At 38.1% G+C, this 12,686-nt stretch overlaps 1 protein-coding gene across 6 annotated transcripts in view; it reads right to left on the bottom strand.

The window, feature by feature from the left end:
• The window catches only part of ADD3 (adducin 3), a 173,163-nt gene that overhangs the window by 28,298 nt on the left and 132,179 nt on the right, over positions 1–12,686 (bottom strand). For all 6 annotated transcript variants that reach the window (XM_049790576.1, XM_049790579.1, XM_049790575.1 and 3 more), the window contains exon 3: positions 1,784–1,922. In XM_049790576.1, the coding sequence (XP_049646533.1) occupies positions 1,784–1,922 (139 nt within the window). The remainder of the gene's footprint in view (positions 1–1,783; positions 1,923–12,686) is intronic.

Below are 12,686 nucleotides of genomic sequence, written 5' to 3'. Positions count from 1 at the left end.
AGGACCATATGGGATGCGGGAATCAAACTCAGGTCCGTCTGGGTTGGCTGCGTGCAAGGCAAATGCCCTACTGCTGTGCTATCACTCCAGCCCCTCCACTGGGATTCTTTTTTTGGGGGGTGGGAGTAAAATTGGGTCATACCCGGTGGCACTTAGAAATTGCTTCTGGCAGGCTCAGGGGACCATATGGAATTCTGGGAATTGAGCTGGATCCGCCCAGGGTTGGCTGCAAGGCAAACATCCTACTGCTGTACTATTGCTCCGGCCCTACCAGTGGGACTCTTTAATCAACAAACCTAGCTTTGAGTTTGAGTTCTGCATGTCCATCTGCCAAGTAAGCTCCAGATCATAATCTTTATTTTTGTTGATTAAAGAGGCTGCCAAATTCATTCCTATCTAACATCCAAACTTGTTCTTCTACATTTTTACAGATTAGTCTGATTTACTTTTTGCTATTCAGATTTCAAATTCATCTTTTCTATGAGAGGTTCCCTCTGGTTATCCAACCTAGTCACTTTCATATTCCTACCAAATCATCATATGCCTTTCTTATTAATTAGTGCCTTTCTTCTGTACCTACACTCTAGTTTAGGCACTTGTTTCTTGAGATGATTAGGACTCTTTCAAAGATTGTTTAATTATTGTGCTATGTACTAAAATACTAGGCCACTTATGAATTCTACTAGTATCAACCTTAAACTTTTCCACTATTTCTACATTAAAAAATATTAAAATTGGGCCCGGAGAGATAGCACAGCGGTTTTTGCCTTGCAAGCAGCTGATCCAGGACCAAAGGTGGTTGGTTCGAATCCCGGTGTCCCATATGGTCCCCCGTGCCTGCCAGGAGCTATTTCTGAGCAGACAGCCAGGAGTAACCCCTGAGCACTGCCGGGTGTGGCCCAAAAACAAAAAACAAAACAAAACAAAAAAAGAAAATATTAAATTTAACTGAACTCCTATTTATAAATCTAACCAAAGTAAAACAAAAACATAAATGTTTGCATTACAGAAGTTATATCCAAATCTTGTAAAAAAGTACTTGAACTCTGCCTTTGGCAGGGGTGGGAGAGGGTCACATCTGGTAGTGCTCAGGGCCTATTCCTGGCTGTGGTCTGGGATTAGTCCTGGTGGAGTCTAGGGTCCACATGGGATGCCAGGGATTGAATTCAGGTTGGCAGTGTGCGAAGCAAGTGACATTCCCTTTAGACTATCTGTCTGAACTCTGTGCCTTTGGATTCTGGCATCCTATGGTGATAAATTCACTAACTGGTATTCTCATGCAAAAGCTGCAAAATGAATAAAACGTCTGACCACCCTTTTCTCATCAAGTTCTAACTATTGCATCCTTTCAAGTTTGTTGAGATCAGGCTGCTCTTCTACAAAGTTTCCTCAGACCACTTCAGTCTATAATCCTTCCAGTTCTTAATTCAGAGCATGATGACATATATCAAAAGGTCATTAGGCAATTATTCTAACGAGCTGGAAATTTTTTTCTCTGTAGCCATCTTGAAGTTTTAATCTTTTGTGATATGTTTCCTCAACTAAAATATAAATTTATCTAGGGCAGGAACTACATCTTCGAACTATTTTATACTCCTAGTGAAGTCCAGTAAAATGTCTGGATGATATAAAAAGTATGAGATCATAACATATTACTCTAAGGGAAAAATGTTATGAACAAAACATATGGGTTGAACCGAGCAGAATAAGCTGCTAGAGACCATACACTGTTCAAAGCAGAGAAAAAAAATACAATATTTTAAACTTCCCAAAAAAGACTTACTGAGGGGAGATGAAGTAAAGCCTGAAAAAGAATTGGCCATGATGTAATCTGCAATCTGTTGCAATGCTAATAGTCCAGTTGGGTTGTGGCCTTTCTTCATCTGTTCCTGAATAAGGCATTCCAGATCTTCCCGAAAGGCCTGAAACAGACAGAAAGCATCACTGAACACACGCAACCCCTTGGAGCAGAACACCCAAACAGAAATTGCTCTGATATAATCTTGACTAGCTTTCATCTATACTATTTCAAAATGAAAATAAAACACCAAATAATAAAAACCAGCAGCATCCTTTTGGAGAGGAAAAAAAATTAGGCATTTTTCCTTTCAAAGAAAAAAAGAAATCAGGACCCGAGTGATATCTCAAACAGCTGGAGCATATACCTATCATACATAAAGCCTTGAGTTTAATCTCAGTACCAGATGGGTGAACACTCCTGAACTACTACCCTGGTAGCTCCAAGCACTGTTGGTCTTGCAAGAAAATGAGGTATTATCATATCTACAGTGGGCAGGTACAGATGAAGAAACTAATGTGATGAAGAAATTAATGTGCAGCAAGACCACAAAATATAGACTTATTCAAAGAGACTCAATACTTGCTTACAATCTTATCACCTGGGTTAGGATAGAGACTGTCTTTGAATGGTGTATCTATTGACCACTAATAACAAAGTGATTCACAGCAGATGTTTCCATGGATGTGAACTAAATTATGGTTTCCTCCATTTTAAGATTTCCATAGCAGTCTCTTAACTTCATAAACTCTGGAAGCAAACTGCCTGGTTAGTTCAGTGGGCAGAGCATAAACTCTGGAAGCAACACGGTCTGAGTTTTGCTTTGCTCTTCAAGTCCATGTTCTTTAGCTTTCTTGTTTCTATATCTCTTTGGCTAGTTTATTTCCACTCTGGAAAAGCTTGTGTTCTCTTTAGCATGTGCTTCTCCTTCTTCCCCTTTTCCTCTCTCCTCACATCTTTCTTTTCTTTTTTGTTTTTTGGGTCACACCTGGCAGCACTCAGGGGTTACTCCTGACTCTGTGCTCAGAAGTCACTCCTGGCAGGTTCGGGGACCATATGGGATGCCATGATTCAAACTGGGGTCCATCCTGTGTTGGCTGCATGCAAGTTAAACGCCTTACCACTGTGCTATCACTCTGGCTCCTCCCTTCACATCTTTCTAAATAAGTTTCAAGAATAATTAAAAAAAAAGAACTAATTACTGTTCTTCAGCAATAAAGTATTAAAAAAACCATTTTCTTCCAACTTAATGTTCTGTATATTCCTGCTCTGGAATTCTACTGTATTTTTTTGGGTGGTGGTGGTGGTGGGGAGTGGTAGCAGAAAAAGTGTTTAGATAATCAAAATCCTGAACATTAAGAACAAATCTCTATTCCAGTAATCCTTGAGTTGCTGTCATGATTCATCATTTGAAAACCCTTCTCAATCTCTCACATAGTTGAAACAGTTAGGTCTGCATTTCCATTAACCATTAAAATATTGGTTTTTTAAATATAACTATTTTAATTCATTTTTTAACATCAAGATTCCTGCACTACAAATCATCTAAACTTTGCCCTTCCATTTGGGACTGGTTACATATGTAGTAAAATGTTTTGCCAGACATTCAATTCAGTGCTTCTCCACTTTACCTAAGAGCGAGAAGGCAGACAATTGATTCCCAATCACTCCTTATAAGAGAGGGCTGATACTGGACCACACGAGACATGACTGGGGAAAAGCTTCCATAGAAGGTTAACTATCCTAATTATTGACAGAAGCCCATCACAGAAGCGTGGAGTGAGGTCTTTTGGAATCCCTGCCTAGCTTCAGAGATGTTCAGAAAAAAAATGACTTTAAAAAATGGCACAGGAGCTTCTGGTGAGAAAGAAAAACAAAGTTTTAAGGTTAAGTGCTAGACAGAACTCATCCTGATTAATTGCTTATGTGTTTTGAAAAACACAGTTGAAGCATCTGTGATATAAATTCCACAGAACACCCTGAGTTAAAGAATGAGGCCATTCTTTACTGTTGTACCACAGTGAATTACAGTGAAGGAGTATCTTGTTGGACTAGGAAAGACTCATTTATAACAGCATCACCAATGGTCAGAAGATCTGGTAGGACTGAACAGTGTTTAGTGTGTCTCTAAATATGCAAACACAGACATATGCATACAAAAGTCACCACATCTTAGTTCCAGAGCAACAGTAAAACAGGTAGGGCACTTGGCTTGCATGTGGCCAAACATCCCATATAGCCATAAAATTTCCCAAGTCTCAGGAGTGATCCCTGAGTGCAGAGCCAAGAGCAGACTGGGTGTGGTCCAAAACCCAAACCAAGCAACAACCAAACAAATTAAACCCCAAACATACCACATCTTGAGTACAAAAGCCATTGAGGAACTCATAGGGGCTGTGTGAGTCAATTCAATGAATTTCTTGGAAAAAAATAAGAAGGCAGAAATTCCAAGAAGATGATGTTTTACATTTTAGTAAATATATCAGGTGGAAGTTTGAATGAAAACAATACTAGTTGCAACCACACTTGCATTCTGAGTTCATGAAAAATATGTACCAGTTAGACAAGGTTCTATTTTTTTTTTTTAAATTCAAGACTTGTTAAATGTAAAGCACAGCTCAATCATAAAAATTCTACATGGTGTGTAGTGGAGGGCACTTTGTGCAGTGTGTGTGTGTGTGTGTGTGTGTGTATGTGTGTGTGTGTTCTGAAACAATGGGAGGTAAGTGGGCATCCTGTTTTGAAAATATTTTAAAATATTGAATCACTGTCAGTAATAAAGTTATGTCATTTATGATTGAATTTCAGGTATACATGTTCCAACATTAATTCCTTTACCAGTGTCCACTTTCCTCCACCAATGTTCCACCCCCAGGCCCTGTCTACCTTTACTCTAGGCATTTTCCCTTTTAAAATTGGTTTAATATATGTTAGTATATCTATTCAATGTAAAAGTTATTGCTACAAGCTCTCTATTTCAAAGTATTTATTGACATGACATGATCTTCAAGACATATTTTTTCTTTTTCTTTCTTTAAAATAAATTCTCTAATTTATTTATTTATTTTTGGGTCACAACTGGCAGCGCTCAGGGGTTACTCCTGGCTCTATGCTCAGAAATCGCTCCTGGCAGACGCAGGGACCATATGGGATGCCAGGATTCGAACAACCATCCTTCTGTATGCAAGGCAAACACACCCTACACCTCCATGCTATCTCTCCTGTCCCTAAATTCTCTAATTTAATCATCATGAGACACACAGTGACAAAGTTGTTCATGGTTGAGTTTCAGTCATATAATAATCCAAGACCCTTCACCAGTGCACATCTCCTACCACCAATGTCCCCAGGGAGATCCTGACCTTCCCCCTGCCTCTCTATGGCAAATATTTTTCTTCTCCCTTTTTTCTCCTTTTAGACACTGTGCACTTTTGCAATATAGTTGCTGAAGGAATATCACGCATATCACTTTATCTCATTTCAGCACCCGGTTCTTATCCAGAGTGATCATTTCCAGCATTCATTGTCATACTGCTGCTCCTTTCTCTGCCCTAACTGCATGCCCCCACTTTTTGTGGCAAGCTTTGGTAGGTACTTTTTTTTTTTTTTTTTAAATCTCCCCCATCCCTTTTTAGGCATTGAGTCTTATAATTCTGTTACTAAAGGAATATCATGCATGTTACTTTACCTCCTTTCAGTACCTAGTCCTGGTTCAGTGACCACTTCCCTCTATCATTGTCATGTGGTTGGTCCCTTCTCTGAGCTGTCCTATCCTCCCAACACTCCTATGAAAAACTTCCTGCTCTTCTTTTCTATTGCCTTTGAGCTTTAGTTATTTCTCTACCATATTTCTTAATATCCCACATAAGCATGAACAAGTGCTGAGATGCTTTATACATAAAACAATATCAACAACATTATAAATTATTGTGCTTCAAATAAATTAGAACAATTAAAGAACTAAAAATCCAGCGGCTGAAGAAATAGCATGGAGGTAGGGCATTTGCCTTGCACGCAGAAGGATGATGGTTCAAATCCTGGCATCCCATATGGTCCTCTAAGTCTGCCAGGAGTGATTTCTGAGCATAGAGCCAGAAGTAACCCCTGAGCGCTGCCGGGTGTGACCCAAAAACCAAAACCAAACAAACAACAACAAAAAAATCCTCAAAAAAACAAAACCCTAAAAATCCTAAACATTTGATTCATTCAACTGTACCTAGCTCATATTTTTCAAGATGTTGTGAACATAAAATGGTTGTGAACTCTATGTAAGATGGATAGATACCTTCATATAAAAAAAGAATATGAGTTTTTACCATGATTAAGGCCCAAAGGAAAAGAATCTTCCAGATATGCTCATTTATCTTTATATAAGCTACAGGAAACTTTTGAATACTTGGTAGAGATGCATAGTACTTTTCTAAAATTTTATTTTCCCTTCTAAACCAAACTCCTCAGTACAAAGAAGCTATAACCAACATTCTTTGAGTCAGTGAAAAAATTAATACCTACAATCATTATTTCTTTTCTCATTATTTACAATCGCTCTGAAAATTGACATGATTTATTTCATCAATGTACCAGTCTCATACTGTTCCAAGAAGCATTTATGGCAGATTCGATAGCATTAAAATGGTATAAAAGGGCCCGGAGAGATAGCACAGTGGTGTTTGCCTTGCAAGCAGCTGATCCAGGACCAAAGGTGGTTGGTTCGAATCCCGGTGTCCCATATGGTCCCCCATGCCTGCCAGGAGCTATTTCTGAGCAGACAGCCAGGAGTAACCCCTGAGCATCGCCAGGTGTGGCCCAAAAACAAAAACAAAAACAAACAAACAAACAAAAAGTATATAATAAATACAGGTAAGAAAAATCAAGCTAAAGAAAGAGGTTAGACAAAAGAAATGGGAACAATTTGATCCAAGAGCAAGTTGTCCTTCCTCACCATCCAACGATAAGACAAAATCAGAAGACATGTCACTCTTTGATCTGTGCAAAAGCCAAGATCCCTATATAGAGATGACTGGTTGTTACAACCAGAACTGAACAGTATGCATCCCAGGACCACCACCACCACCACCAACAACAACAACAAGCACTAGCCTAGCTTTTGGTCTATGATCTGTTCAACAAACAAGATCTCCAATTCCAGAGGTCTGACTGAGACAATCGCAACTGAACGGGTCTTTCGGAAGCTTAACGAAAAACTCTATCCCAGGCTCCATCATAGGAGCAATGTAATGACCAAGACCACCAACTACAGAGGATGGATTAAAACGACACTGAAGAAGCAGAACTGCTAGAACCACAAAGAAAGACTTCATCATAAGCTCCATTCCTTGAGCTGTACAGACACCAAGATCTCTAGATACAGAAGTCCGATTTTACCATCTATGACGAAGCAGAAATCTTCTATACACCAAAAAAGCACCGAGGGAAGAGTATATAGTTAATCCCATGACAGTATACTTCAGGGGTGGAGAAACCCTGTATCTCCTAGGCCAAAGGAATTCCCTCTATAATATCCCCAAAAGTTACTGTGCCTATGCAGGGAGAAAAAGAAAAAAAAGGCACAAAATAATCATTTTTCCACATATAAATTTATTGATTGATCGATTTTTATTGACGTCTTTATTTTGGTGTAGATATTGAAGTTGATGTCTCCAATTTTATTTTATTTTATCTTTCTCTCTCTTTTTGTACTCCGGCATGGTTTGATTTCAGAACCAAGACTATTGAGTGGTGCTTGTCTTTATTGCTATAGTGCTCACTGGATATTTAATTTGATATTTCTTTCTGTATTGATGTGGTGTTTCAATTACCTTTTTCATGTCCTTGCTCAAACTGAGGTTGAAAGCCTCTAGAAGGACTCCGCCATGTTCAGCTTATTTGATTTAATTTATTTTATTTTATCTTATTTTTTATTATTATTAGGAACATTTTTATTTGGGTTTCTTTGCTCAATTCTTTTTTTTTGTTTTATTTTATTATTTTAATTTTTTTCTTATTTTTTACTCCATTCTATTGCTTTTCTTTCCTTCAAACAAAACCACATAACTCGAATTATCGAGCTCCACCTCTCAAATAGAAGGGGAAACAAGGGAGAGTACTAGGACCAAACAGATATATGATCACTAATAGTAAGCTAGACAAAGAGGGGACCACCTACTCTAGCAGCTTGGGGGTGATGGGGGAAGATATGGTTGCAGGAAGGGAATGGGAATGGGGGGGGAGGACAAATTTGGTGATGGGTATTCCCCTGATTCAATGTTAATATGTACCTAAAATACTACTGTGAAAGCTATGTAAGCCAATATGATCAAAATAAAAATTAAAAACCAAAAAAAAACCAAAAACAAAAACAAAAACCAAAAACCAAAAAAAAAAAAGAAAGAGGTTAGATAGCCAGAAGTGAGATTAAGATGCAAAGTGCATTATATAAAATCATATGCATTTGCTAGACTTAGGCACAAATTTTTCAAAAAGTTTATTTCTTTTGTGCCAGGGATTAAACTGGGGATCCCTCATACATGTGAAGACTCACTGAGTTATATGCATGGCTTTGATGGGTCAAATTTTATCTCATTTATAGTGACCAACCTGAAATAAGATAATCTGTTCCATATAATGACTTTAAGATAAAAAAACTATGGGGACTGACTGGAAAGATAGCATAGTGATTAGGGTGTTTGCCTTGCACATAGCTGACCCACATTCTATCTTCTAGCATGCCATATGGTGCTGGAATACTGTTATGAGTGAGCCTGAGTTTGACCCCCCCAAAAAGCAAAACAAGGTGGGGGAAATTACAACTAACCAGTTGCTCAATCACTTATTTATGGAAATATTGAGAAATTTCTGCTGGGTGTAATGAAAAAGTTTTATTAAGGCTGAAAATTTTATTCAAAAGCACACAATAGGTATACTCCATGGTGTGAATAAAGAAATATAAAAGCCCTTCAAAAAAATCAATTAAGAGGAGTCAGATAGTTGCAAAGAAGTTAACTTTTGTGGCTGATTCAGGTTCGATTCCTAACACCACATATGATCCACTGAACATATGGTCAGAAGGAAGAACTGAGTACTAATAGGTGTGGCCAGATTGTACTTCACCCCCCAAATAAACTAAGGTGCGTTGGTGCTAGGACTGTTCTGGATATACTGCTTGACAGTTCTTGTAAGGATCATGTAGTATCAGGAATGAAATCCAGGGCTCCTGCATTGCAGACCTCTGAGCATCTCCCTGTCTTATGAATCTCATTACAAAGTATGGGGAGAGGCCATGACTTGCTTAAGGTTGCCTAGCTAATAATTAAATGGAATAAAGAATAAAATCTGGAACTTACATTTGAGCATAGCATCTTTCTCTAATTTTAACAGAGCTTGGCTACATCATTGAAACCAAACAAACTAATAATAAAGCAGGTATATTGTAATTAGAAATACTAGGTGAACCTCCTAAGCTATACTAGAAGTTGTAATAACAAAGCAAGCAAGATGATATAGTAACAGAGGCCCATCAAAGTACTTGCTCTAATATAGTCAGGAATTTTATCATCAAAGAAAAATGAGAAACTAACTTATAAGCAAGACAGTAAGTTTTCATGCTGGGCTTCTGAAGTCAGATTCAATCAACATTTCCCTCTTGAAGAACTACATTAAAAGATCAGATGCCACCTCTCACCTCATATTTAAAACCATTGCACAAACTCTATCTTCCTTCTCAGCTACAGAAGATCCGGGAAAGGAGGCAGTGGGTTTGCTATACCTTGAATATATGAGTGTGGATAAAGCTTCTTGACAACTGCGCTCTCTCCTCTCCCTCAACAAAGAAAACCATTATATAGTCTAAGGAATTGATTATAATCTTCAAATTACTGCCACAAAAACATAAATTACTTTATATTAACATATATAAGTTTCAGTATGTAATTTTCACAAACAGCTGCCCACTATGTGTTCAGCACTGAATGCATGGCTTTACATGATTACATAGTGGTCACAACCACAGTAAAAGGTAAGTTCATTTTATCAACAAGGAAACTGAACTCAAATTGAGTTTCCAGATGTCATACAGCAATTAGCTGATAGGTAAAATGCAGAATTGAACCTAGAGCCTAAAAACAAGCTCCATATAAATATGTCATATATAAAAATGAGAGTGAAAGCCCAGAGAGGCAGCACAAGCTGAGTGGGTCTGCAGGTGAGAGGTCAAGTTTAGTACCCCAAATTGTATGGTTCCTAGGGCACCACATCATCCTAAGCACAGAGCTGGGAGTAGCCCCAAATATCAAAACAAAACAAATAGATCTAAGCAGATTAGATCTGGAAATGATGAGAAGATGGGCTGAGTTCTAATGTAAGTCAAAATTATTGGTTACTCCATGATCTTTATATTCTGCTGGATAATTATTTTTGGCTTTATCTACCATTATTGCCTTATGTTCAAATTAAGTAAAATTTCCGAATATCTGATTCTAGCCTATGAGGTTCATTCATCGTTCTTAGATCACAATTAATTTTCTATGCTTACTCTCAGTATTTTGTTTAATAAAATAAATCTGAATTCTACTTTGTTATTAATGAATTACTAGCTTTTATTCAGTACTTGTCTTAATTGATCATTTCTCTTTTTTTGGTTTTTAGGCCACACCTTGTGACGCTCAGGGGTCCCTGCCTATGTGCTCAGAAATTGCTCCTAACTTGTGGGACCATATGGGACACCAGGGATTGAACCCAGGTCCATCCTGGGTCAGCCATGTGCAAGGCAAATGCCCTACTGCTGTGCTATTGCTCCAGCCCCAATAATTTCTTCCTAAGTCTCTCTCATAATCAGTCTAGTTAGGCAGATTTCCATATCTCTTCCTTTCCCTCTTTACTCTGCATTCTTTTTTTTTTTTTTGGTTTTTGGGCCACACCTGGCGATGCTCAGGGTTACTCCTGGCTGTCTGCTCAGAAATAGCTCCTGGCAGGCACAGGGGACCATATGGGACACCGGAATTCGAACCAACCACCTTTGGTCCTGGATTGGCTGCTTGCAAGGCAAACACCGCTGTGCTATCTCTCCGGGCCCTACTCTGCATTCTTTTAGCATTAATTTTATATTACATTTATTGTGATTTATTTTCTACTGTACTGAGCCTGGGTTCTTTAAATTTCTAGAGTTTCCCTGAGTGTCACTTAGAACTTAATAAAATATTAAGATTTTTTTTTTATTTTCTGAGATATGAGGAAAGACAATAAAGAATCTGATTTCATATTTATTGAGCTAAAAGTAAAGGTTCAATTCAGATATTATTAGCACTGAAATCTGAAGCACTAACAAAAAATATAATTTATTAGCCCATCATTTGAATGAGAAGAAATCCTTCCTATATAATTAGAAAATCAACTATTAGTATAAATTCATATATATTTTATTTCTAAAATAAGTATGGTTATGTGGGAAAAAGAAATAAATCTTTTCTAAATGTAATACTTTTTTTTTTTTTTTTCGTTTTTTGGGCCACACCAGGCGGTGCTCAGGGGTTACTCCTGGCTGTCTACTCAGAAATAGCTCCTGGCAGGCACGGGGGACCATATGGGACACCGGGATTCGAACCAACCACCTTAGGTCCTGGATCGGCTGCTTGCAAGGCAAACACCGCTGAGCTATCTCTCCGGGCCCAAATGCAATACTTTTTAAAGAGCCATTTTAATTTTTAAAGCTGAACAAAATACTGCTGGCAAACTTTGGTTGTTCACAAATTTTAGTTTGGAGAGCTGTCTCCTTCTCAAACACATATCCAAAAAAAAAAAATCTCAATAAAAACCCCTGCTGAGAAAAACCCAAAATGTTTAAACTGGAATGTGGGTAAGATTCAGCCTTATCTAAGCTCAAAATTTTATACATTTTTCTATTAATGAAAGGAAGTGATATTTAAATCTTGAATTTGTAAGGAATCCATAAAATAAACTTGTATAGATACAGGAAAATCAAGGATGAGACTTATGTAAGCTAAGAGTATATAAGTAAATATATATCCATGTAAACTATAAACCAAAAGTAAAATTACCTTGGAATGTGACATCGTAAATATTTTACATCTTAGATTTGAACTTTTTTTTTTTTTGGTTTTTGGGTCACACCTGGCTGCGCTCAGGGGTTACTCCTGGCTCTATGCTCAGAAATCGCTCTTGGCAGGCTCGGGGGTACCATATGGGATGCTGGGATTCTAACCACCATCCTTCTGCATGCAAAGCAAACACACTACCTCCATGCTATCTCTTCGGCCCCTAAATTTAAACTTTTAAGCCAAAGTGGCCAAAAATGAAAATTTATTTGTGGAGTCCACACCTGGCAATGCTGGGGCAAGGTAGTCTGGAGTTGCTTCCAGGGGTGCTCTGGAGACCTTCATGAAGTGCTGAGGTTTAAATCTGGGGCCTCCACATGCAATGCACGCATTCAGCATTTCAAGCCACTCCCCAGCAAAGATAAGAGATTTTTTTAAAATCATAAAATAAAGAAGAAACTGTTATGGTATAATTATTAAAAGAAACTGATATGGTGCATTATTTAAACTAAGTTGAAAACTGATAGTGATTTATCACTAATGTATAACTTAGCAAAATCAGATAGAAAAAACTGTTAAGTATCTGAAATATCTGGGGTGGATTTTAAGTATCCACATCTGGAGGTTCTTTTACTTCATAATAATTACTGAAGGGAGGGCTAAAGCAATGGTGCAGCTGGTAGGGCATTTGCCTTGCAAGCGGCTGACCCATGAAGGACCTGGGTTCTATCCCCGGCATCCCATATGGTCCCCCAAGGTAGGAGTGATTTCTGAGCGCATAGCCAGCAGTAACCACTGACCATCACCTGGTGTGGCCCCAAAACAACAACAACAAAATT

This window comes from Suncus etruscus, chromosome 17 (assembly GCF_024139225.1).
Source record: "Suncus etruscus isolate mSunEtr1 chromosome 17, mSunEtr1.pri.cur, whole genome shotgun sequence".
NCBI classification, from domain to species: Eukaryota; Metazoa; Chordata; class Mammalia; order Eulipotyphla; family Soricidae; genus Suncus; species Suncus etruscus.
This window is presented reverse-complemented; position numbering and strand designations above follow the sequence as displayed.